Source organism: Monodon monoceros, unplaced genomic scaffold (assembly GCF_005190385.1).
Source record: "Monodon monoceros isolate NGI ecotype Baffin Bay Population unplaced genomic scaffold, NGI_Narwhal_1 Super_Scaffold_7, whole genome shotgun sequence".
NCBI lineage: Eukaryota > Metazoa > Chordata > Mammalia > Artiodactyla > Monodontidae > Monodon > Monodon monoceros.
Window position 1 is genome coordinate 3,455,168 of NW_021703784.1, and position 27,085 is coordinate 3,482,252.

The following is a 27,085-nucleotide window of genomic DNA, read 5'->3' on the forward strand; positions in this document are numbered from 1 at the left end:
AATTTCTCCCTGGGCACCAGGTGGCGCTACAGGTTAAACGATACCTATTTACCTTCTTTGAGGGAGCTGTTTATTCTGCAATTTTAGGTCCTTGTCCTGGTGGGGATAGTAATGAAACCACTCGTTGTCCCACTCCATGATTCAGAGGCAGCTTATCTGCCCTCTCCTTCATGCCCTTGACTCTGAGACCAGCCCAGTTTCTCTTATCCTTCCCCCTCCTCCCATTTTGATTGTCCTTCAGCATCTGTGCAGTGTGTGCTGCCAGAAGATGCCCCTTGGGGATTCAGTGCCAGAGCTGCTTCGTTGAGAACAGTTTTGACTCAGGAGCCCAGAGTGAACCAGGGTTTTTATAGCTGATAAAATCAGCTGGACATCTGAGGTTGAAAAATTTTGTCAGTACTCTGTGTGAGCTAGTTGCTCCTATGCTCAAGAAGGCCTTTCTAGGATACCAGAGTCCTAGATACACATGTCACTGAGGTAGAGATTGTCAGGTTGCACTGATACTGGGAACCTTACCAGCCTGTTGCTTTCAGCCATGGGTGGAGATCGTTTGGCTTTTTCCTATCAGCTTTGGTTTGGAGACGGAGCCAATGTTAATGCCTCAGTTTTGACCTTTACCTCTGTCTTGAGACAGAGACTTCACCAAGTGTCCTGCAGCCTGTCTGGTACTGGAGCAGGGGGAGAGTCGAGGTGAACTGGTGGGAAACATACTTTTATCTAACACTGACATAATTATAGGACCAAAGGTTTTCTTGGGGTGATATAACCCCCACAAATATAGAATCTATGTAAGCACAGTGGCTTGCTGTGTAAATGCAGCTTCAAGGTATTCCCTCTGCCACCTCTTCTCTCCCTCTTATTTTCCAACCACAAGTCGGGCCCCCCAAATCTCTGCTGTGTGGAGACTCTGGAGTTGTCACTGCTGTGTCCTGTATTCTTAGTGTCAGGATGGATAGCCTCCTGTTTGGAAAGGTTTTAAAATTCTGCCTGTAGACATTTAACTTAGAACAGATACCTTCGGGTAGTTCTTCTCCAAGGTGATTCTATTCATTATACTCACTTTCCTTCTTCCCCATCTTCTGCCAGTGTTTGTCCTGCTTTCTTAACTTCCACATCTGCTTCTCACGTTCATCCTTTGTTCTCTTCAAGGCTAGTCTTTTCCAGCTTACTCTCGCCGTTTTCACAGCATAATTTGAAACTCTGCCATGTCTGCTTGTTTACATACATCCCTCATTCTTCTCTTCCAAATCATGGCTGAGCATACTCTAAATCTGTGATCTCTAGTATTTGTGGACGTTGGGAGCCGGTGCATCAAGTGGAGCACACACTTCCTCATCATCTCTCCGTCCTCCAGAAATCCCCCTCCTTTCTCCCCTCCTGTAGTGACCGTCTTTGCCCAGAGCAGAGCCTGGAGATCTCCCTGTGAGGTGGAGTCACTGGGAACAACAGAGGTCTGGTTGTCAAGACAACCACTAAATTCCCGCTGCCGCCCTCCTTTGTGTCTTGCCCTTCTTCCCAGTGCTCCAGCTCTAGTGTTTCTCTCCCTCTCCCTGACCTTTACCCTCCACCAGACACAGGATTCTCCTGAATGCGTGGCCATTTTAATCAGCCTTTCCTTTCCCCACCCACCTCCCTACCGTAGGTGCTGAGAAAGGAAAGGGTCAGGATAACTACCTGGTGACTGAGAACCAGCCAGGCTTGCTGTTCACACGGGACCAAGGAAAGAAGGAAGGGGAGTCACTTTGGACCCCGCAATCCCTGTGGTGATTGTTTCATAGTTTAGTGTAGATAGGTCTTGTTTTAGGAAGGATTCTGAAATAGTGTCCTCAAGTTACCCATCACCCCAGGGAGCCCCTCCTCAACCTTTGTAGACAGTACCAAGATGGTTCGCCCTTCTAATATTCACATCCCTGAACCTGCCAGGAGGAGAGTAAGTCTTACAAAAGGAAAACTAAAGCATGAAGTGCCAAGTCCCCTCAGCATCCTGCCATCATTTAGTCCCTTGGATCTGCTAGAATTTTTCAAGAGGATCCAAAGGAGTCTTTCTCTGACACATACACAAACACACAAACACTTTCAAAAATGCTGTCATTTTTCTCCTTTCATCTCGATAACTTTGTGAAGGAAGCAAGGCAAGAATCAGTCTTAATCAGGAATCCAGAACCCAGAGTTGTGTGGCTTTTCAGTGCTGTTTTCACTCATTACAACACGCTGTGTGAATCTTCTGGCTACTGAGGGTTTTTTGCCCTGAAGGGTATGGACCAGTTTTATGAGCAGTATTGGGGTGAAAACTGTGATGGCCTCTTCTGGACAGGAATCTCTCAGACTTGGAGGAGAGACATGGTGGTTCCAGAGACTCGGAGGGAGTCACTGATTGTGAGACAGATGTCCTGCTGCTGCTTTTACTTGGGTCAGATGAAAAACGGGCGGATATCCAAAACGTGTGACTGATTTTGCCCAGCTTTGACGTCTGTCGGTCCCGATTTTTCAGAGCTAGTTTATGGTACGTTTATGGCCACATAGTGTGGGGCTGAGAAAAGTCCTGAAGGCCTTCAGAGGGGCATAGATTTGTGCAATCATCTTTAAAACTGGGATCCTACAAGTGTCACACTGCTCAAGTCGAGAGCACATTTCCAAACATTTCCACTTGCCATCAATCTCGTTTATCCCATGAACACAGAACCCCCAAGCGGCTCCCTCTCATTCTGTATTTGTTACGAAGGTAGGCAGGCCTTTGCTTTTGGCCGTTTGTACCCAGACATTCTGCTACCTTATATTCTTCTTACTAGATTCAAGTAATGGGTTGGAATCAGCCCGATGCTGCCCCATCCATCAGGAGCACTTCCCAAAATACAAGTGTGACTCACAGCCCTCATAACCCCTTTGCTTTTGTTTGACTTTCAGTCTCTTCTGTCCTCTGGGCCTATTTGCCAGGAAAACTAACAAAAACACAGACTGCTGGCAGCTGTCTCTCCTCTCTAGGATTTACAGAGTGTGCCAGACACGAAGCCCAGCTGACCCACTCCCTTGCCTTCCACCTCTCTTCCCTTCCGGGGGAGTACATAACCAGGTGTGAATTGCATGGATTATTCATGACGAATTCATAATTGTAGCTCAGCTGACTTATTACCCAGTATACTTCTTACAATATCCACCCTACAGCTAGTGTATTGGCACACAGTTCAATTTTAATATTAGCCTAAACAAAAAGTTCTTAGGAAAATAAATCTGCCAAATGTTTATGTAAATACATCTCAAATGCCAAATACAAAGGATTTCTAGATTGTCTTTTTTTTTTAATTATTGTCCTCCTCCATAAGCACAAATAATTAAGAGCTCACTATTCTTTTCCTGCTTTAAGTATTGGGAGGTTTGCCTTCTGCACAGCTTAGGTTGAGCTGTGCACCATGCTTTAAGACCAGTGTTTGTCCCATTTACATCATTAATTCACGTAGTAACTAATATTTATTGATTACCTACTATGTGCCAGACACTATGTTAAGTGATTAAAATACAAAAAAAGACCCCAAATTCCTACCCTACAATCTTATAAATAAAGAGGTATAGTATAAAGTTAGGACTTTAAAAAGAACTCTACACATGATTAAGAGAAGGGACTAAGTAAATTATGAGAAGCCCAGGGAAGGCTTAATAGAGGAGATGACATCTGAGATAGGATTTAAAGGATGAAGGGAAATCGAGAGCTGACATTGTAGAAAAGAGCATTGAAGGCAGAGTTGTGAAGCAGTGTGGCCTATTTGTGGTACTCGGAGAAGTCAGGTACGATTGGGAATATACGACATGCAACCAGAGTGGCCAGAGATTACACCGAAGAGTTCAATAGGCACCGACCCATACAGAGCCCTGTGCGCTGTTCAAAGAACGTAGGATTTGACCCCATTTATTAGGAAACCATGTACAGAATTTAAATAGATGATGACATGATCAACTTTGTAACTTAGAAAAAGCACTTAAATAGTGCTGTCGAGGGTTAATGGAAGGAAGAAACGTTAGAGGCGGGGAGACAAACTAGGAAAGAGTTACACTGACAGAAATGAAAGGTGATGGGGTCTGAAACTAAGATGATTGCTACAGCGATAGTAAAGGGGTGATGAATTCATGAGAAACTGAGTACTGAGGAGGTCGCTCAACTAGATTCAGTAATTGTTGCAATAATTATGTGGTCTTGTGTGGGGCACATGGACTAGGGATGGAGGAGAGGAGAAGTCTAGGGTGACTCTGTCTCCTACCGTGTGGATTGAGAAGCATAACAGAACGGCATAGTATCCTCTCAGCAGGATGTCTGACTTGTGATACTGAAAGTTTCTTGTTGCTTATTAAATCAATAAATCAATAGATTATTACCTACCTTTGTGTAAAAAGAAATAATGACACACGAGGAAGCATGGACTAGATCTCTAACAATTTTGAGATTTTTAGTAGGAAACTTCAGGACTTGGAGGCCTAGATTTTCATCCTTTCTTTTAGCCGTAAGCTCTGTCTTTGGAAGAAAAAGGAAAATGTGGAATGAATAGTTAATCGTGTAGCTGGTACAGAGGAAAGGTTTTTAAATTTTCTTCCTCTGGCAAATGATGCTCACCTGGTGGACTCCTGACTGCAGTTAAAACATAACTCAAGGGGAGTAGGAAGAGTATACTTGACAGGAGACCCGTCAACTCAGCAAAGACGAAGAAGCTGCAAGAAAAACTCAGATACAGCTACAAGTGGATGTAATGGAAAACAGCTGACAGAGAGAGGAAAGTAGAGGTAGGTGAGAGGTACTAGAATTCACAGAAGAACATAACAAAGAATCCTGTCTTCTATGCCATAATAACAAGTGAACTTAAGGTTTTAACACTGGAAGTTATCGCTGAGAGTTTTGGAATAAGGTTGATTCATTCAGTATATATTTGATGCCTTATTATGTGAAGGGCACTCTTACAGTAAATGCTGAGGAATATACCAAAATGAATTGAGATCCCTCCCCTCAAAATTTTGCAGTCTTACTCTTTTGGCACTTTTAAGAAGCTCAAACAGTATGTACTGAGTAAATGGAATAAACAAACACATGACTCCAGTAAGAAAGGAAAAGAATCAGCATCAGATGAAACCCGAGTAGTTAACTGAGCATATATAAAAAACAGAGAAAGGAGAAACGTACTGAGTAATGCAGACAACAGAAACGAAAACTGATAAGAATGGCGTCCAAAAAGCTTGACTCAGAAGGAGCTGACATTGTGGATAAATGTTAGTGGAAAAGATTTTTTTTAAAAAAAGGCACATGTTAAAAACAAGAATAAAGAAAATACAGGTAAATTGTTTGGAACAGATGCTGTAGTATTACCTGGTTACATTGAGAAATCATTTATTCATTTATTCAACAATGAATTGGTATACTTTTTGCCTAGGGTATTTAATTTCTGTTTTTTTCTGTAAAGAAAAAGGGTCTAACAAGAAGAACTGAGCAAATGTGATTAAACTAGAATTGAAGACTAAAATAGGAATGAAAATAATGAGAGCATTCAGTCTGCTTTAAAACTCATGTACCTGACCCAGATGAATTCTGTTCCATGGAACTGAAAGAATTTGTATTTATCATTGAAGACCTAAGATCATTAAGAAAATTTCCATATAGAGATGTGTTGTGTTAGAGATGGACAAATATCTGGCCTTATAAAAAATGGATACAGGCTCCTGACCCTGACATTTATCTCTGGAAATTTCTGAAGTAGATTATTAAGTAGATGTTTTGTGAACACTCGGGAAGAGAAACAGCAAGCCCTGGAACCTGGTGTGCATTCAGCGGGAATGCACCCTGCCTGATTAGCGAGGTTTCTTTCTTGGCTTAGGACTATCAGACCATTAAATGAAAGGAATGCACTGGTTGTTATACTGCCTGTGAATTTCCACAAGCTTATGCCATATTTTCCTAATATCCATATGGACGCACATGGTCCGGACTGTGGTACTTTTAAGTGGTCCATGGCTAACTGAGTGTCTTTAGCCCAAGTAGCTAATAGATTGATAGCCTGGAGGGCATTTTCTAGTGACAGAGCATTGAACTTATCCTGTTCATCAGAAATTTGTAAGTAACTCCAATCTTAGAGGTATAATTAATACTCTGGGTGACAGAAGTCAAGATTCAAAAGGATTAAAAGAATTAGAATGATAGTCTAAAGCAAACAAGACGGAATTTAATAGAAATAAATATTATAAATCATAATTTAGATCTTTTTAAAAACTACACAAGTACAAAAGGACAAGTCTAGGCTTAACAGGCGCATGTGATTTTTTGTTAAAGTACATACGTGGACTTAGGGTTCTAATTGACTGCAAACTCAGTATGAGTCAGTGCTTTGATGGGTGTGCCCAAAAAGCCAACACAGTCTTTGACTATATTAATAGAAGTATGGTGTCTGGATCAAGCAAGGCTCTCATCTGCATTTTTTACTGGTCAGGGCACATCTGGAAGTTGTGTTTGGTTCTGGGCACTCTGTTTTAAGAGAATAACAAAGCAGCCCACACCCAGAGGAGGGAACCAGGATAAGGAATGGTTCATTTCTCTCCTTCATTCGTCTGATGTTGAGTGTGTTCTGTGTGCTCAGCCTTGACGTTGGCAGAATCAAAGATGTATACCTTGTGGAGGAGACTTAGCATAATAGCTGAATTTAAAAATGCATAGTGTTGTCTTTTGAAAGAGATTTGACCAAGTAACTTTAATACCTCCTGTTAAACTTCTGAGGGTATAAATAGGAGCAATGACTGGAAGTTACAAGGAGGCAGATTTTGGTGCCAGTATTTAAGAAGCATCCCTAATGAATTGAAATTACCCTCTTCAGGAGTTAAGCAACTTCCCCAAAGTCACATTCCTCATTGGTGGCAGAGCTAAGATGAAAGCCCAACTTTCTGGAGTCAGAGGCCAGAACCCTTGGCTCTGCCACGATATCACACAGGGGATTTCTACTTTGGGAGGAGGTTAGATAGGGTATCCTCTTTCCTTCCAGCTCTAAAGTTGTATGTTTCTATAAGCCTCTTGCTATGAAATGCTTGTTTCTTCGCAGTGTTTTCATTCGTGAATTGGTGAGATTGGAAAAGATAACCTCTAAGGTTCAACAGAGGATTTCTTTAACCTCCTTGGTTAAAAATACTTCAATTATTAAAGCATATTAATTTTGTATCTGCAACTTATATGTTACTAATCAAAAACTTTGTGGCTAGTTATAAAACTAGAGAACTCAGATTCTTAAATCATGATGTTCAGTCAGTAGTCTTCCTTTGAAGCACATGTTTTAAAGATGTGGATCCATGATTTAAACCATGAAAAAGCAAAAATCAAAGAAGAAATTGTGTGAGACTCTTCAGATTTCACAATAGTCACTGGGAGGAAGAAACAGGAGTTTCTTGCCCTTGAAGTTCATTTCCTCCTCATTCTTCTCCCCACACAGGGCAGGAAAGGATGGTGACCTAGATACACAGTCAGAGGGCCTGAACTCTCTCAGGCACAGCCGAGCAACCTGGGTCCGGCTGCTGTAGGACTGGGAAGCCTAGAGCTGAGCACAGACCGGGAGGGACTGTCTGTAAACACACGAAGGGGCCATAGCAGGAAGGCAGAGGCCTGGGAAAGGAATCAGAGGGAAGGGAACTGTTACTTTTATCAGGTGTGAAGTTGGCAAAAACAACTTGTGTAAAATGGGAAATACCTTGGATCCGCACCGTCATCCTCAAGATCTCCTTTCTCTCCACCCAGTAGATTGGGCCTACTGATTTCACGAGCAAATGCTCAGAGCAGTGTGCTAGGACTGTGGTACAGAACACAGTGTTCGGGTTTATGCCATTGTAAACATTTTACAGGGCGCTTGGGGGCGGGTGGAGGTGGGGACTATCTCCAGGAGGCTAAAGATGTGGCTTGAGCTTTTTCCTCCTTCTCTTGGAACTCTTAATTCCTTGTACCATAGCAATGTTTTTCAAACTTTTTTTAAACTTCATCTTACAGTAAAAAATATGTTTTACATCATGACCCACTCTGAACACACACACGCACACACACACACAAATACAGATCTGCTATATCCATATATACATGCATAAGTAAAAGGGTCCCAAAACTTGAGGTGCACTTTTATGTTTTCTGTTCTTACCTATTTACATTTAGGTGTTCTTTTAAACGTTGTCACAAACCACAGAGTAGACGCCATGACCTCTAATGCTGTCCAGCCACAGTCTGAGAAATATCCTGTGCCCAGCAACCCGTTTAGATGACTGCTGACCCTGCTGTAAGGGTGATGGGATGAGTGGACGCTTGCAGTCTGTAGATCTGTGTAAAGTGGCAGGAGCTTTAACGTCATCTTCTTTTCCTCTCTCTTTCTCTTTGACCTTGTGTTGGATACAGAGGCACAGCCCAGTGGGTGAGGAGGCTTCAGGAAGCAGTCTGTTACTGCCTTTCATTTAGACTGCACCAGGCATTTTTGTGAGAATATTGTTATTGCTCTTGTGAATATTTTCTGTTACTATTTCACCGTCCTTCTCCCCCTCCCTCCCCATTAAGCCATACTTATTCAGGGCCTTCCTACTCAGCCATAGCAGCAATCTTAGAAAAGAAGTGAGGGGAATTTGGCTAATTAGATGTGGTCCCTTAAAGCTTTCTCCCCTTACTCTTGAGATTTGATTCTGCTGTTTTGATGGAAAATGACCTTCTGCTAACCTTGAAGTGCCATCTTAAGCCCTAGTATTAAACTGTCTCCTTTATAGCCACTGCTTCATCCCTCTACGTATAGCTGTTTCAGACCAGGTTCCTTTGAGCGTGGACTGGACATGCGCGCCCAGTGGAATGGATGCCCTGATCTCTGCATCCCACGTCTGGCATCATAGAGGCTCTTGCATGTCTCAGTTGCATCTGTTGTTGTTTTTTTCTCATTTTATTGCCTATTCTGGGCCCCCTAGTAAGGCTTCTTGGTGCTCTGAATCATTCAGAGATGGCCAGACGGAACAGATGTGGTTTGGCTTTTTTTCTTCTTCTTTTCTTTGGGAAAAAGGTAGGATGGTAGAAGAAGATATCTAAATCGAGTATCAGAACTAGAATAGTAGTAGAAAATAAAACCAGTGCTGTTTGAGGCTATTCTCTACCTTATTTATTTTAGTGTATTTACCTCATGCATCTTGTATTACGTAAACAATAACATTTGTATTTAGTAGATGATTTCTTATAAATAATTTGTAAATAGTAAATAGTCCAAGGGATATGTGTGTGTATATCCCCCTTGAAACTTGAGCTGTCTGTTAGCTTAATAGTGATAGCAGCAGATTCCAGAAACTGATGCTGGAAAACTGTTGTGACACACTGGACTGCAGACACATAAGTTCCATTCCTTTTGCTTCAAGACACAGATTTCTTTTTAACCTTCCCACTCCTAGGTTAAGAACAGCTTACTCTTAACTTTTTCACACTTTGGTTCTTCTTCCCAATGCCCGCATTTAGAGTTTGATGAGGTACAGTCTAGTATATTTGTATAAGTTTATATTTTGCCACGTGTACACATTTGTTTTGCGTCAAGCATGTGTGCATGAGACACTCAGTCACTGTGGAAGGGAACAAAGAGGACCTGCTTGCCCAAATGCAGCTCGAGGTCCTGTTCCCATCGAGTGAATGACCATTAATTCAAAACCGTGAGACTCATATGTTGTAAAACGTGCCCTGAAGGTGACCGAGGTGCCCAGGTTTGCTGTCGTATGCTATGCTTAGCCGAGGAAGGGTTGAGTGGATGTTAAGATCTCTCTGAAGAGGTGAGTCACAGGTACTACTGGCTCCTGAGGACAAAGGGAAGGGCAAACAGAAGGGCAAGCCAGCCTGTTGTATGCGTCTGTGCATGAGAAGCTGAGCTAGAACTAATGCTGGCTGAAGCCTTCTTGTTGAGGATTCTCCTGGCTCCTTTGGAGGACTTAAATTTTTTGACTCTCAGGTCCTTGCCCCTCTCCCTCAAATCACTTAGGTGAGACGCTGGTGCAGGTCCTTCACCTTAGCTAAAGTCACACAAGTGTATGTGACTTGAGGTGAAGACGAGTTGGGTCACTTGATTCCCTGCAGAGAACCTGATCAGGTCATCGCATCCACCTCCCTTTGGTGACCCTCTTCTATAAACAGGAACAGGAATTCTTGCTACTGGATCCCTTTCATCAGGCGTCTTAGACTCACTGAATGAAAAGCCCTGTAAGAAGGAGATGCGGCCCTAATAATAACAATACAATTGTGGTGGCTATTTTAGGCAGGAGCAGCTTTGTGCCTCTCTTGATGTCCATCGACGTCTGCCATTCTTGCCCTGCCATTACCTTTCAGACTTCCTATTCTTAGAATCATTTGTGAGCCCTGGGCTTGGGGGATTGCAGCCCCCAAAGCTGGAATGCCTAGCTTGAGTGGAATGCAGACTGTCTGGCAGAGTGGAGGTTAAATAAAGTTTGCGTTGGCAGCCCCCTCTGCTCTTGGATGGGCGACAAGTAGCTCGGGTTGAGAGTGATGGCATGAGCTGCATGTGGTGCGGTACCAAATAGAGTCTTCTGTGCGTGAGTAACGTGGCTCATGGTTCATTCATCACAGCCACAGCCATGCCAGTCTCAAAATGGGACCTGCTAAGGAGGCCTCTGCAGTCTTAAACCCCAGCTAGTGACCGTATCACTCTGAAGAAATGCAGAGACAAACAGAGAATTAACATTGAAACGCCTTGCAGGAACTGCAGGTTTGGTATACCTGCCCCCTCAGAGTTACTGACTCGTTTTTGAAAGCAAGACAGAGGGGTAAATTGTCATTGTAATAAGAACAATTGCCAGTCAGTCAACCACTATTTCACCTGGGAAGTTTCTGTTATGGGGACTCTCGTGGAGCTTACAGTTCAGCTGGAAAAGTCAAGCTGTGCATACATGAGAAGAGAATTCATGTTCCAAAGTGAAGTTCTGGTGCCAAATCTGTGTTCTAGAACTGAGTGCCAGAGGAGGCCTGAGGAGAGAGAGCATTTCTGGCTGGAATGCTCAGGAAGGATTTCGTGGAGGAGGTGGAGTTTGAACAGGTTTTGCCAGAGGGACAGATTTCTGTTACTGGAACGCAGAAGGCCTGGTGTGTAAGGAGCAAGGGGCAGACGAAGGGAGTCCTCAGGACAGGTCCTGGGGGCTTGAAGAGCAACTGGATACGGACAGGGTGGCTGGGGAGAGGGATTTGTACAAAATCACCAAACCCTGCACTCTGAAGGCTGTGTGTACACGTTACCGAGAAGTTCTGGTGCTTTCCACTGGAGGACAGTTGGAAAGGTGCAGCCTTCCCCAGAGCCACAGGCCCCTTTAATGTTCTGTTCTAAAGTCCCTAATACTACACGTGCCTCATAGCAGACACTCAGTGAATAATTATGATAGTATATTATTACTCATCTTCAAATTCTGTGATCCCAAGTTGTTGATTGGCTTGGTTTCACCTGTGAGAGTCGGTGCTCACTTGGCTTTGCTCTGTTCTGATTGCTCACATGACTCACACCTCGCTGCATCCTTTCCTCCAGGTTTACCTGACCCTTCTGTCTTCGACCACAGGTGGCTAGAGGTGCAGGTAGCTACTCTGACGTGTCCTCAGCGCTGGGTGCAGTACCTCCAGCTTCTTCAGGAATCCATCTGGCCTGGCGGGCTTTTGCCTGAGTATCCTCGACCCGTAAGGACCCAGGAGCAGAAGGCGGCTGCTGAGAAACAGGCTTTGCAGAGCCTGATGGGAGTCCTGCCAGGTGATTGGACAGTGAGACCGATTATACCAATAACTGTTCCTTCCCCTCCGCTTCACCACCATTAGCCACACCCTTCCCCGTTTTTTACAAGGGCCTTGACTGTGGCTAAACGCAAAAATTTGTTGACCCACCATTTCTGAGGCTAACAGGAAAATGATCGGGACTTCCAGTGATGCTAAGGGAATGGGAAGGCTCACTTTAGGGCAGGTCTCTTCATTTTCCCACCAGATGAAGACTTCTGGGTCTCTGCTTTGGACCAGGGAAGAAAATGATACAGGTCCTGCAGAAGCTGAGCTTGGTAACTTGGGGCCAGTGAGTGAAGTGCATGGTCCTTAGCAGTAGATAAAAACAAACTCTGAAGAAGGCTTTTCCCCTTTGCTTTATATGGTTTTTGGAGGGCGGGGAAGGCAGTTTGTTGCCTCCGGTTGTGCTGGGGGAAGCAGGGTACAGTAGTGAACTCTTAGCCTTGGACAGTGTTATTCACTCTTACTTACCTCTGTTCTCCAACCTAACCTGCTGTATCAGAAGTACCTGCACTTTAGTGACAGGTTACCAAATTGTTTCTTGAGGCCCATTCTAATTTAGATACCTAAAGTTAAGAAACATTTTTCTTGGCTTTTCCCTATTTTCTGACGATTTTAGTTTGGCTGTGTGGTTCAGAGGTGTGCCAGAAGTACCCAATATGATTAAAGACAGCAGATATCTTGAGGAGACGAACCCCTTAGAAGCTAAAGCTTCAGCGGTGACACTAAAACCACATCTGTTTTTCCTCTTCAGATATCGTCGTAGAAATCCTTGGGGCGAACAAATGCCGGCTGAGCTGGAGTCTTGTCTTGGAGTCACTGCAGCAGCCCCTCATCAACCGGTAGGCATGGCTGATGCCGTCTCTGGTCTGAGGCATCTCGGGTTTCTGGGTGAACAGCTTCACTGAGAGGAACGGTGCCGCAGTCTCTCCTTGCCCTGGGCCCTGGCCCCAGAGTGTGATGACCAGGTCCACGCACACTGGGTAAAACCCACTGTGCTGGCTTCTGAGCAGGTGTCAGGTGGTCGGAAGCTGGTGGGACCAGCCACCGTTTGCATTTGGAAGAACTTGATGCAGGCCCCGACGTGAGCTACTGAAAAGGCCCTGTCACCCCCAGGCCTGTTCTTCCTGACACCTGCCTGCCCCTGTGAGCATCTCGAGAGCAGCCCTTGGCCTGGGCAGTACTTTCAGCATGGGTCTTTGCCTGATGTGAGGTAGACAAGATGAGGAGTTGGCCTCTGATAAGGGGACCAGAAATGCTGGTGCACCTCCTTGAATAGTGCAGAGAGGTCAGTGCTTCCCTGGCTGGTGCCTTGGGGTGGAATCTTCTGCACGTGTTGAGTGCTCGCCCACTCCCCTCTCACCCCCGTCCTGCAGCTCACCGTGTCTGCTCACTCTCGCACCTCAAGGCTCCTGGCTTTACCTCATCACAGGTAACCTGAAGATTCTTAGTAAGTTGTTATCACAGGGATTTTTCCCTCCTTTAGAGTTCTTCAGAGCAGTGCCAATGTGCTAATGTAGCTAGCTATAAAGCAATGTGGAATTTCCTAACATCTAGTCTCGAGTACCATCTCCACCTTTACTGGGGTCATAGCCTTTATGAGTTCAACAGACTTTCATTTCATGACAGAGGCTTTGTCCAGCTGTTGATGTTTGGAGTCCACTAAGGATATCAGTAGAGGGGAAAGGGAGAGGGAAGATAAATGTCATAAACAGGATCTGGTGTCCCTAGACCGAGCCAGACCCTGCTCTGAGTTGTTTTGTTCATCTGTTTCAGGCATTTGATTTACTGCCTTTGGGACGTCATCCTGGAATTCTTGGATCTCAGTGCCTCTGCTGAGGTGTCCGCCATAACCAGCTCTGCCGCAGACACCCCAGGCAGCCCCAGGAAGATGGGCATCTCCCCTTAACCAGAGGTTATTTCACCCATTTCTTCGAAGGTTAGGAAGAGAGCATTACTCTGCCACCCAGAGACCAGTCAGGAGGGCTGTGCCTCTGGAACTGGGCTGTGGCTCAGAAGGCCTGGGGTCTCAGTGGCACAGTTCTCCCCCAACTTATACTCCATTTGTAGCAGGCGATGAGGGGGTATATGGACCAGTTGCATGCATACCCATTTCCATGCCTCTTTGGTGGTGTTTGGACTGTTGCTGGTGGGCGGATCCTGCTTCCTTTGGAAAAGGAAGCTGTGAGGTAGAGGAATGAGCCCCTTTTGCCTCTCCTTTGCCCTCCTCCCTAAGGTTGTTTGCCAACAGCCTGGCCCTGTGCACACGTGTGCCTCACCCACCAGTGCAGGCTCTAGGTAGACCAGGAGAAAAACCATAGCCAGATTTTCTTAGAGAAGACAATCTTCTGAGTTCTCTGTTCCCACCAGGAAACTGAAAATTCATTTGGGACCACTCTTGAAAGCCAGACCCCTCGTCCTACCTAGCTTCCCAACAGCCCCGCAAGAGGGAGGGAAACCTTTCTCAAGGCGTGCTTCCAGCACATCGGCCCCGTAGAGGGTGTCACTGCAGGCTTTCTCCCTGGGTGGCTGTACTCTTCCTGTCCCAAAGACCTCAGCACAGACTGACAACACTTCTGGTAGATCCACCCGACCCTCCGTACCCTCTCCTGAAAGACAGCTGCACCGCAGGTTTTCTTTACTAGCTTTCTAACCCCCTCCCCAAGAGCGAAGTGAGTTTTGACCTTTGTGGCCTCCTCAGTCTTTCTTCAACCCAATCGAATGGCAAGTTGCATATTCAGCCCAGAGCTGCCCGAGGGAAGGGAAGCACTTGCTTCTTGGCTGAGAATGCCCAGAGGAGTGAGGGTTCTCTCTCTGCAGGTCTCTGGCAGGGAACTTTAACTCTAAGCCAAGAACATTAGCAGCTTACCCAGAAACAGCTTTTTACTTCCTGTTCCTTCAGGATCTAATTAGTCTTGAAGAGCACCAGTGGTGAAAGCAAAGGCATGGCGTCCATTAGAAAGACGGACAATTCGTAGAAATTGGTGGAAGGAAAGGAGGGACGGAGAGCCAGGAGGTAGGCGCTGCACGTAGGTCTCACCGCGGGGGGTTCGCTCACCCTCGTCCCTTTAGCTTGCGCTTGCTGGGGCATGCCTGATGCCACTGAACTGGGACCCTTCCACGTGGAGGAGGGTCTTGGGGTTGGACTGGCGAGAACAGGGTGGGTCTAGGACAAGTGTCAAAGTTCTCTTAGATTAAAACGGCTCACGGGAGAAAGCTGTGAAATCTTTCTGCTTCCCCGCACCCCACCCCGGAAGGCTTTTAACCATCAAACATGTAGTGAGGTGATTGGGGGCTTTAGTGGTACTGTTAGTGCCTAAAGGCAAGGGGATGAATAAGGTCATGTCACTTGGTTCCTTCTGCCTTAAAAGTTGATTGTTGGGCTTCCCTGGTGGCGCAGTGGTTGAGAGTCCACCTGCCGATGCAGGGGACGCGGGTTCGTGCCCCGGTCCGGGAAGATCCCACATGCCGCAGAGCGGCTGGGCCCGTGAGCCATGGCCGCTGAGCCTGCGCGTCCGGAGCCTGTGCTCCGCAACGGGAGAGGCCACAACAGTGAGAGGCCCGCGTACGGCAAAAGAAAACCAAAAACAAAACAAAACAAAAAGTTCATTGTTTCACTTTGTGGCTCCAGAGTTCTCAGAGCGTCTCCCACCCGGGGCACTCACAGGAGAAGCCGCTCAGCATTTCTCCCTGTGGTAAGTGTCTGCAGGGTGAGGGACTGCAGGGGGCCCAGCGACACCGTGCTGCCCCTCCCTCCCACCGCCAGGGCCAGGGTGCTCTCCAGGAGAGGTGGGGGCGGCCCCGTGCTCCGCTGCCCTTCTCTCCCCATGCTTTGCTCTCATGTGTACTTGCCACCTATGTTGCTTTGAATCTCTGCTACTAGTTCTGGCTCAGATATGACACAAAACCAGTACACAAGCTGACAACACCGTTAAACCCCTATAATGGTAAATTCTAAGCAATCTTTTGATACTTCCAGCCCAAAGAACACTTCCTTGTATTTCGTGTTCTATAAGAGACCCCACCTCCATACTCTCTGCCCCAAAAAGATCAGCTGTCTGCAGACCCTCCTCCTACCCAGAAGGGAAATAATGGATATCGTCAAGGAAATAATCAAACCCCATCTGGCTCTGAAACGACCTCCCATGTTTAGGTAGTAGGTTCAGACAACAAGGGAGATAAGCATTTGGGAGCGAGCCACAGGTCTCAGGAAAAGATACTCCACCTGAGAGAGCGATGAATGAAGAATTGGACCTACACTAACCTGGAACATTCGTGATTCTCCTTTTGCCCTACCCAGCCCATTCATTTCCAACTTCCACTCTTCCTTTGCTCATGGCACCCAACAACAGTTGTTAGGTCCTGGGCGGAGTAAAAATATGTGTCAACATGGTCCCTGGCTATATGAGTTAGGTGGCTTTAGCCTGAAATTAAATTACTAGAAACATTTATTGTCTTCCCTCAGATCAGTACCTGAGTGGGTGAGGCCCGGGGGTTGATGGATTCAACAACTCTGACCTCATAGAGGGCCCAGATTCTTCCCATCTTTTTGCTTTGCCCTTGTAAACATGTTAGCTCGTCCTCAGACCGCCTATCTTCATAGTTGCTGCGCTTCAGGGCATCACATTCACATATAACAAATATCCATGAAAGAACGGGGGCATCTCTCCCACGTTTTCTTCTAAAGAATGAGGAAACCGTTTTCCAGAAGCCCTCCAAGATTCCTCTTCTCCTGACTCGTTGGCCAGAACTGCCCGCCCCTAAGCCAGTCCACTGACATTGAGGATGCATGACCACGACTGGCTCGTAGTCGTGTTTGTCGCCCAGGGAGGAGGTCACTCTCCCGGAAGATTAGATACCTGAAAAAATAATTAGATGTTAGCAAGGAAGAAGCAGAGAATGGGCGTTGATAAACAGTGTCAGGTGCAGGGGCCATCCTGCCAACATCACCAAAGTCCCCGGTGCTCTAAAAATAGCGAACCAGCTAAGGGTAACGTTTGCGGAAGGTGCCATGTGAAGCCCTTCACGTCCATTACCTTACGTAACCCACACATCAGCCCTGTGAGGTAGTTCTACTCTCTGTCCCCACTTTATAAGGGAACATGAGGCACAGAGACGGTGACCTGCCAGTCACTTGAGGGAAATGGCAGAGCTGAGATAGAAATCTTGTCAGTCTGCCCTCAGGCCCACACACATAACCATTGTGCTAATTACAAAGCAAAATAAGACGGGTTCTCACTTTGAAGGAGCCTATGGTCTAGTAGACGTCTGTGGTAAAGGGCCAGGGAACACATGTTTTAGGCTGTGTGGCCACATGATGGTCTCTCTTGCAGCCGCTCAGCCCTTCCACTGTGGTGTGAAAGCAGCCACAGGCAATGTGTATTCAGATGACCGGCTGTTGGCATAAAGCTTTGTTCACACAGAGGGCAGCCGGTTGGGTTTAGCCCAGGAGTAGTTTTTGCAGCCCCCTCGTCCAGTGAGAACAGTGCTTACTGAACTGGAGTGTGTGCCTGAGTGACCTGGCGCCCTGGTAAAGGCCTAGCGAACTGCATTCTCTCAAGCTCCCAGGGGTAGCCAGTGAGAATGCAGGCCCGCAACCGCGCCTCAAGTATCAGGGGCTTAGGACTCGGTCGCCACCTCCAACTGGGTGCAGCTAATGCACCACTAAATGTACAGGAGGGGCACTTAATTGAGGCTGGGGAGCCAGGGAGAGCCTGAGGTGATAACATCGGAATCGACTCCTAAAGGATTAACGGGAATTAGCCGGTGAAGCAATGGGGAGGTGTCCAGGTGGAGAGCACAGTGAACCAGGTGGGTAGAGTTACGGGGAGTCCCCGGCATACACATCCCGTCTGGCCTCTTATCTGAGGTGCCCCGAGCGGCCAGGCCCACAGGACAGATGGAATGGCGGTCGAGGGCCAGGGGTGGCCGTGTAGCGGGTGCGGAGGTTCCGCCTCACGGGAGAGGAAGCAGTCCTGAAGACCCGTCTACACCAGTGTGAGTGTCTGTAACCCTGCTTAACTGCACACTTCGAAGTGGCTGAGACGGCACATTTTGGTGTATGTCACAGCAATCCAGACTTTAAAGACAGCTGCGTGCGGCCCAGCACAGGGCGAGCCCTGTGGGTGGGGAGGGAGGGGCGAGAGCCGAGGCGGGAGCCCCGGGGGGGTCAGGCGGAGGGGGCCTGTGGGCACGAGGGCCCGGCGGGTGAGGGACCTCGGTGGGTTCCCTCTGCACGGCGGGGGTCAAGGAAGAGTCCCCCTGAGAGCGTCTGTCATCTGCAGGCCTGCTACCGGGAACGGGGGGGCTCGACCACACGCGCGCAAACCGCCTGGCCTGGTCCTGCCCCTGGGACTCGGCTCCTGCCTCAGCCCCTCCTGACCCCCTTGCTCCCTCCCGGCCTGTTCCCGCCGCTGCCTGCATATGAGGTGGCGGAGTCCTCGCCCTGCCACCTAGTCGGCTCTGAGGACGCCACGTGGTTGGGTAACTCACCTGCACCGAGACTCAGGTCTCTCGTAGAAAAAGGGGCGAAAACGTTACAACCCTTTTGAGAGGCAATCGAGATCACGTGTAAGAGCGGGTTTGTCAAGCGTCGGCGCCCTGCTGGGACGCAGCGGTGCCATTACTGGCCCCTCCTCAGCTCCTGGACGGAGCCGTGGAGCAGCCTGGCTCCGGACACCCGGCGGCCGCGCTCTGGCCAGACCCCGCCGCCGCGGCCCGGGAGCCTGCAGTTGCTCCTCGCCCTGCAGACGGGAGCAGGAGCCGTAACGGGGGAGAAGGGAAAGCATGATGCTGCGCTCCTTGAAGCCCCGCTGGGCGGGCTCCGCCATAACGCGGGTCCTCTGTCCCCTTTCTCCACCGGGAGAGCCGGAAGTCACAGGCCAGCGCTCGCTTGCACTGCCTTGGTGGGCCAGAGAACAAAGCGCTGAAGGCGGAAGGGTTTCCAGCCAGCAAGCCTCCGTCGCTCCTCTGTGGCGTAAAGGGTGAGGAGGCCGCTACACACGGAACACTGGCAGCTACCCCAAAGCCCCTCCCGCACCCTGAGACTGGTCTGCTACTTCGTAGTGCACAGAGACGGCAGGGTCTGGTTTTCTTAAAAACAAGCAGGAAAACACGAACTCGGAAGAATGTGTCAAGCAAGAAACAAGTGAAAATCATCATAACATTTCCCGGCCGTGAGCCAGGAGCAGCGGGGTTGAAGCAGAGGCAGCACGAAGCGGTCGGTGGAGGAAGTTCGGGCGCCAGCAGCCCCCGTGGCACGTGCACTGCGCTCTTCTCAGATTCGCTGAGCCCTCCTGCCGCGTCCCGCGCACTCCCACCTGTCTCTGGTCTGAAAGTACCTGTGAACTCGGCTTTTCTGGAAGTGCACACAAGCAAGTGATAGGATACAGAGAACTACTCCTGGCTTTGACGTCTTCACCAGCAGGACAGAGTCTGGTTTCCCCACACATCTTGATCCTGCAGACCTCACCCACAGGTGCTTCTCTAGGCGCCACTGGCACACTGCTTCTGGGTGTGGAGGGCTGGAGGGGAATGAAAGAAAAGTAATAGAATCAAGATCCAAACTTAGAAAACGTTTCCTAAGTGACATTATCTACTCATTTTAATCCCAGATAGGCCTCTTTCTCACCAATGTTCGTTTAGGAAATGCAAGCTAATTTTGGTATTAAAGTGCAATAAAGGTTAAGGAGGTAAATCTGCGGCTTATATATAAATAATCCACACTTTGACTTTTTCTCAATTGAAGTGTAGTTGATTTACAATGTGTTAGTTTCAGGTGTACAGCAAAGTGATTTGGTTATACGTATATATGTGTATATCCATTTTTTATGTTTCGATTATTTTCATTATAGTTTATTACAAGATATTTAATATAGTTCCCTGTGCTATACAGGAAATCCTTGTTGTTTATTTTACATGTGGTCACGTGCACACTTCGACCTTTTTTTCTTCTCCATATGTTCCCTGTTACTGTTGCACTATATTATTATGACCAATGGAGAGTGGGTCATACTTACTTCCAGACACTTGGATTAATCAGTGGGAGATAAAGACCAAGACAGATAAACACAAAAGTCTGAGATTGCAGATAAAGGCACTATCGTGACCACAGAAGCTGTGACTTCTCTGTGCTGGGTATAGCATTGTGTGGTGATCTATAAGCTTGGGGCATCAGCCCTTTTGTCTGTGCCCCTTGATAAAGAATCATTCTGCCCCTGTAGCTGTCAGAAAGATTTGCCATGATTTAGCAAAATGCCTGCATTTCATTTCATATCTTGCTGTTAGGGGGAACAGACCTTATTGAGGAAGAAAACCAGCCCTGTCTTTAGAGTTTATATCCTTTACAAATACACAGAGTCCAAATTCAACAAAGTGATGGCAAACCAGATTCTTTCAAGAACAGTGAGGGCACCGTTCATTAAGGTTTCATGTGTCTCTAGGAGAATCATGTGGGCTTGGTTGGCAGTAGGACTTTTACTTGGGGACAGAATGTATTATGGAGTTGGTTTAGCCAGGAAGTTGGATGAGATAGTTTCACAGAAGTCTAGGGGCCAGTGTTCTGCTCTCTCCTGCTTCTGTCCTTTGGCCCATGCCCTTTCTCCAGGTAGATTCCCTTCCTTCCTCCAGCTGTGCGTGGGTGGGCACCCTCTGTCTGTCAGAGCCATTCAAGTTCCACCTTCTCCTTAAAGCTTTACCTGATTGTGCCACTCAGAGTTACCTATCAACACGCTGCCTCTCAGGTCCTTGTGCATACCTGTGGGGTCTTCAGCAAGAGGTTATAATTCTTCAAGGGCAACGAACATTGTATCTGTTCTACTCCCGTTATATCCCGGTGCCTTCGCAACCATTTTATCTACCTAGTGCAAAATAAATACTGAAGCTCGTTTAATTAAAGACTATTATGCTTATCAACTCTTAGGAGGTAAAGTATGTGAATAAGTTGAATGAAAGAAGAATTTGCTGGGGACAAAAGATGGAGAAAGGGATGAGGCGAAGCCAAGTTTTCCTTTTTAGGAGCTTATATCTTTATTCTAAAGCAAATATCAAGTGAAAGAAGTTCATTTTTCTATCGCCAAAACCCACACAGTCTTATAAGAGTGCTGTTTGCCATCTAAGTATGTAGGCCGTAAGGTTCTAAAACTATACGCTTTTTAAAGAAAATTGGTCCTGATTTGAAAATGGTTTCTAAAATGATCCAGCCACAAAAACACCCAGCGTGCCCTGTTTACTTTCCAAGTCCCCCACCTTCACCTACTCTTTACCGCACTGGGATCAGAAGACAAAACAAAAATCTGCCTGCAAGAAATATTCTCAACTTCTTCCTGCCCCAGACACAAATTTGTAAGGAATGCAGTTTCCATGAAGAGAAAGACAACTTTCTCTCCCATTTGCTTTCTGGAAATCCTTTGGTCCCAGATCCAAAATTCTCTATTTCACACCTTCTCTAATAGTTTAAGTCATGTCTAAGATACGGCAAGGAAAACTCTTCAAAGACACAGTAATAACCATGAAGAAAAGGAAGCCTAGCATAAAGGCCACTTCACTCTCACAGGTGTTTGCTATCTTCCCCACCAAGTTTGCTGCTGCAACTATTTGCCCAAACACAGATCAAAACTGGGCAGCTGCCATCAGAATGAAAACTTAGGAATCTAAGACATCCAAATTAGCTGCAGGTCAACATGAAAGTCGCCTGCTGTTCCTGGGCCCCAGAAGGAGCCTCCAGGCCATGACTTGAAAGAGGGCAAGTGCAGGTAAAGGAGGAAGAAGTTCAGTCTGAGAATTAAGACAGTGATGCATTTCGTGAAAAGTAGGAAGCTCTAGACAATGTAGTGCTTGGGTCATATATTATCTTAGAGTCGCCCCGCGGAAGAAGGATCCCATCTGCTGAGGAACGAAGTCCATTCCTGTGCCAGTGCACATTTGCACAACACATGATGTGGAATAGTCTCTGGAGCCAAGATTGGTTGTGTATCCAACCCAGGGCAGGTTGGTCAGTCTCCAGTGTAAACCTCCTTGGGATTAAGCACTTATTCCAGTGTAGAGCACTAGGTAATTAATACCAGATCTGTTCCAGACAGCTTTGTATATCCTGCATATGGGTGAGGACCCAGAAAATTTCCTTTTCGCCGATCTGTTTGGATGAGATAGAAGCTGTTGTTTTAATGTTTGAAACAGAATTCTCCCCCGTGTACAGGTGTGTGCCTTGCACAGATATGGGCTTGTGAGTGCCATACGGCATTTGCTTACAAGGCGAGAGCTTGTCTGGACGGATAAGAGGGGAGATAAGTATGCATGTGTGGAGACGGCAGTAATACTCATGGCCTCAATGCTTGGAGAGCAGGGCTGTGCACCTCCTTCTAGCAGTCTGGAGAGGATTGAGGTGAGTGAGAGCTTGTGTTTCAGCAGGCTCCGCGTCCTGAGGTTTGGGATGTGGAGAATGCCCACTGCTGGAGTGGAGTGACCTGAGATCTATATAAGATTAGGGTTTCTGTAGATGTTTCCCAAGTGATAGAAATTTTCCTCATCTAGTCTTGTTCATAGCAGGCAGCCTTGGACCAATAGTTTGCTTCACCCAATCCTTTCCTGTGTTTATTTCTGAAACCCTTTTCTTAAAAACCAAACTAAGTAAATAATAACAGGAAAAAAATATTTTATAAAGATTTCATAGCTCTGTCATTTTTCCTTTCTTATGCAACTCAAAAATTGCTCTCTCTTTATTCCTTAAATTTTTCTCCTGTATTAGCTTACCAGTCTTTGTGGGTTGACTCGGCTGTCCCACTAGTCTAATTGTCTCTATGATAAATTAATATGGACATCAACTTAAGATTACAGGTAAACCTTAAATGTATGATATTTCTTTTTTTTTTTTTTTTTTATAAATTTATTTATTTATTTTTGGCTGTGTTGGGTCTTCGTTTCTGTGTGAGGGCTTTCTCTAGTTGCGGCGAGCGGGGGCCACTCTTCCTCGCGGTGCGCGGGCCTCTCACTACCTCGGCCTCTCTTGCTGCAGAGCACAGGCTCCAGACGCGCAGGCTCAGTAGTTGTGGCTCACGGGCCCAGTTGCTCCGCGGCATGTGGGATCTTCCCAGACCAGGGCTCGAACCCGTGTCCCCTGCATTGGCAGGCAGACTCTCAACCACTGTGCCACCAGGGAAGCCCCTATGATATTTCTTATACTTGACTCCATATTTGATATTCTATGAAGAAGAGTGCCCTAGTATTCCCTTCTGTGAAATCAGAATAACCATCGACCCTAAGATTAAACATTTTCATAAATGCTTTACATGTTCCAAACTATTCGCACAATGTTGTAGACAAAATGCTTGTGTCCCTCCCACCGCAGAATTTTTATGTTGAAGCCCTAGCCCCCAGTGTGATGGTATCAGGAGGTGAGCCAGGGGGAGGTAGTTAGGTTTAGACGAGGTCATGAGGGTGGAAGCCCCCATGATGAAATTAGTGCCCTTGCACGAAGAGACACCAGAGCTTCCTCTCCTCACGCACATGAAGAGGTCACGTGGGCCCCCAGTGAGAAGGTGGCCACCTACAAACCAAGAGAAACGGCCTCAGGATGAAACCTACCTTGCCAGCATCTTGATCTTGGACTTCTCAGCCTCCAGAACCACGAGAAATAAATTTCTGTTGAAGCCACCCAGCCTGTGGGATTTTGTTATGGCAGTCCAAACTGACAGGACGGATGACTAGAAAGGTTAGCCATGGGAATCTCTTCCCCTGACTTTAAGTCTGGGTTCTGAGACTCAGAGAGTTTAGTGACTTGTTGAGTTTTCCATGGAAAACTTGTTGTAAAAACTTCAGACATTAGAAAATGCAAAACAGCCTCTGGAGATACTGCTGAAGCTTTCCTCTCCCTTAAATCTTCTCTGTAAGTTCAACCTCCTAGAGAAAACTTTCTGAAAAGCAGGGAGAAAATGCCAAATAATTAATGCTCAAGTGGGAAAGATGCCATGTAAAAGCAGAAGTGGTTGCTGATTGTATCTGTTCATAGTTCTGTGTGCCTTTTACCTGCTGCCCTGAGAAGCAATGTGTAATGAAGAGGTTCCTTCTTAAGAACTGAAACGTAATGAAACAGAAGTTTCCCTTGAATTGGCTGGGCTCAGCACACCTTGCTTGGACTGTATCCAGCTGTGCTCATGGAGCTGCACCTGGAGTAGGTCTGTCCTGACCTGCCCCTGAGGACGTGCCCGTCTGTCCTCTCCAGCAGCTGTAGAGCCCTTGGGGGCAGATTGTCTTGCGTACTGTGATTTCTCCAACTACTACACCGTGGCATCTCCCTAGTTTCCCCTTAAATATTCTGTCATCTCACAAATTCTCAGAGGCCATGGCTGGTTCCTTCGTCCTCTCACACGGGCTCGGGACAGACTTTGCCTGCACACAAAGGCTTGATCTGTAAGTGGAGTTGGCAGCCTTCTTGTGTCAGTGAGTAATGTCTTTCTTTCTCTTCTGGTAGACTTGGAATCCTCAACACCATCTGGCAATTTTCTCTCCATCTTCCTGCCCACAATGGAGCCACACCCCTGCAACCCCCCTTAAAAGCCAGATGACAGCAGGAACCTTCCACTGAGCAGAGGTGAAGCCTTAGACGTCTGTCAGCACCCCCGCTGTAAAGATCTGCCAGCTTCTCAGATCAGTGTGGGAGGAGGCTGTCTGAGTAGGTTTCATAGCTGCAGCAGTAACACCGGGCCCCACCTCCCATGCCTCTCAGGCTGACCATCTCATTGGAGGTGCCGACGTCCCCAGAAGCAGGCCCCAGACTGGTGGCCCTTAGCCAGGACCCATCTCAGAAGCACATGCCCAGCTGGAGCCTCCTGGTTGCTGGGGTGAAAGGACCTCTCTATCACCATAGGAGGAATCTGATGAATTCTGGACTAAAAAGGGGTGTTGTTTTCCCCCAATGACAGACGTACTCTCTAGTCCCCAGCCCAGCCCCTGGTGAAAGGTATTTTTGTTTGTCTTTTTTACCTTTTTATTACATTTTGTCTTGTTTATAATGCTGAGCTGAAGTGGGAGGGAGCGGTAACACCAGAGGATGTGAATTATCTTGCAGTCAGTGGGGGAGATTCGGCCACCAGCACGTGATAAGGGAAGGTGAGATGGGAGAGGAGCGGAGAGTCAGCTCCACGGGGACTGGTTAGGTGTTCAGTGGCCGTAACTGACTGTTTCATCTCACAGGAACACACAACTCCGTGTACATGGGTGCTGATCTCAGTCTTACAGGGAAGCACTCCTTGATACGGGAAAGCAGGCGATCGATAGTCCATGAGACCCCTATGTAGATTGTTCCTATTTAACTCTTCAGGCGTATACAGGCAGAGAAAGAACCATTTCAAAGGTGAGCTTTAAAAAAATCACCTGGCATTCTTTGGAATTGTTGTCACAGGGCAGTATATGGATTGTGAACGAATTCCCCCTCCCTCACCCCAAATCCACCCAGAAGGGAATGTCTGAAACGGGGAGGAAACACACATTTGCCTGGGCACGGTGACCTTGAACAAATCTCTTCACTTCCCTGGACTTTTCTTTCTTTCTTTCCATACAGAGGATGGGCTGGATATTGGATGAAACCCTGTCCAGCTCTGTCATCAGTTAGAGAGCAAAGACTGTGCCTTCCAGTTCCTGGCCAGTTTCTGGAACAGTGATGATGCTTTCTGAATGTTTGTCATCAAAACGAATGAATGATTATATTTCATCTTGACTCTTATCTCAGTAGAGATTTTCTTCCACTTCATTTGGGTCTCAGTTTGAGGAAAGAAGGAAGGAAGGAACGAAGCATGATGAAAGTGAGGGAGGAAAGAATGTAGCTTTGACTCTGAAGGACTGTCTTGACTTTCTCTGGGCTCCTAGAGTAAAAGTCCCTATCCTCCATTCTCCCTCTTTAAGCCTTCCAAAATCACATGGATTAAGGCTACCATACAGCTTTGAGGAATAAGCCACACCCCCAGACTTCCATGGAGTCCAAGGACCTATTCATCCCCAATTAGCCTGTCTCGGGTTGATAATCAAAGTACACACTTTTGGTTTTCATTTTTCTAGAGTCTTTTCCATCAGCTCTTCTTCCATTTTATCTTTTCATTGTTGCTCTGAGGAATGTAATACTTTACACATGTGTAGGACTTTCTAAATTATGAAGTATTTCATATCCAATGTTTTATTTAGATCTTGACAAACACTTTTTAAGGTAATTTGGGGGAGTTATTAGTGTCTTCATTTTACTGAAAAAGAAACTTTTGCCCAAGATCAGTCACCCATTTTTTTCAAGAGGCAGCAGCACAGGGATTAAGAAATAGTTCTGCCGACCGACAACCAGGTGTGAATCCCAGCTCCCCCACTGATTAGCTCTGTGTCCTTCGGTAGGTGATTTAAAGTCTCCGTGCCTTAGCTTTTTCATTCAGTAAATGGGGATAACATGGAACTCCCCTCACAGAGAACAGGCGGGAGACGGGGTTATACTTAGGATCCTTAGCACAAGCCCTAGCACACAGTGCGTAATAAATGTTTGTCGTTTTCATTGCCGAAGCCAAGACTAGAACCCGAGTCCCCCAACTTCCAGCTCAGGGCTATTTCCAGTGCCCCCAGCTGTCATCCTGAGCGTGCAGACCAGAACCTAAGGCCATCCACGTTTCAGTGAAAAGCTCATCCAAGTCTCCGTTTATTGGGTCCAGAGCTAACATCTCCTGGAACTCCATTAAACAAAGCTGCTTCCCGTTGCTCTGGGCAGGGTGTCAACCCTCTAAAGTTTCAAAAGTGTATAAACCAAGCTCTCTCATCCAGTATTACTGACTCCCACTGTCCTGGGGAAAGGCCTTCTTCCTTCAGTCTTAAGAGACAAGGCTCAGGGTGACTTGTTGCTATGGTGATTCTCCCTCCTACCTCCCAGCATTCGCTCAGGCCAAGTGTCCACTGGAAAAGTCTCTCTTCTCTTCCTTCCTCTTGCCATTTTCATTGGTGCCAGACTAGTTGATTCTGGACCATTGGTTTCTGACTCTCTGCGTACAAGTTTTGTCTTTTGCACTTGTATTATGTACCTCTTGCGAGTACGGCCTATGTTGTTTGTGGCTTTGCACTCTCCGTTGCACGTAGCAAATGCTCAGGACTCAGCAGGGACACAAACAGTGCTTAATTCATGAATGGACTGACTGTCTGAGGGATTGGTGGTGGACTCCCCGAGTAGGTGACAATCATCCCTACCCCTTGGTTGCAAGTTCAGGTGGTCAGAGAACTTGCCCAGATGGCGTTCAACACCACAGTGCTTGAAAAGGGGAGAAGTTTCAGGAGTTGTCTTGGGGGAGGGAAGAG

General features: G+C 46.9%; 1 protein-coding gene across 11 annotated transcripts in view; it reads left to right on the forward strand.

Annotated features, from left to right (window-relative positions):
* The window catches only part of SNX19 (sorting nexin 19), a 45,039-nt gene extending 20,787 nt beyond the window's left edge, over positions 1 to 24,252 (forward strand). For 3 of the 11 annotated variants that reach the window (XM_029207402.1, XM_029207410.1, XM_029207413.1), the window contains 3 exons: positions 11,566 to 11,750; positions 12,528 to 12,615; positions 13,550 to 13,924. In XM_029207402.1, coding sequence (XP_029063235.1) covers positions 11,566 to 11,750; positions 12,528 to 12,615; positions 13,550 to 13,682 — 406 coding nt within the window. In that variant the 3' untranslated portion in view covers positions 13,683 to 13,924. Of the gene's footprint in view, positions 1 to 11,534; positions 11,751 to 12,527; positions 12,616 to 13,149; positions 13,206 to 13,549; positions 13,954 to 14,675; positions 17,883 to 24,239 lie in introns of those variants that run through there. The other 8 variants (XM_029207407.1, XM_029207403.1, XM_029207406.1 and 5 more) reach the window with 8 other exon arrangements.
* The last annotated feature ends 2,833 nt before the right edge of the window (positions 24,253 to 27,085 follow it).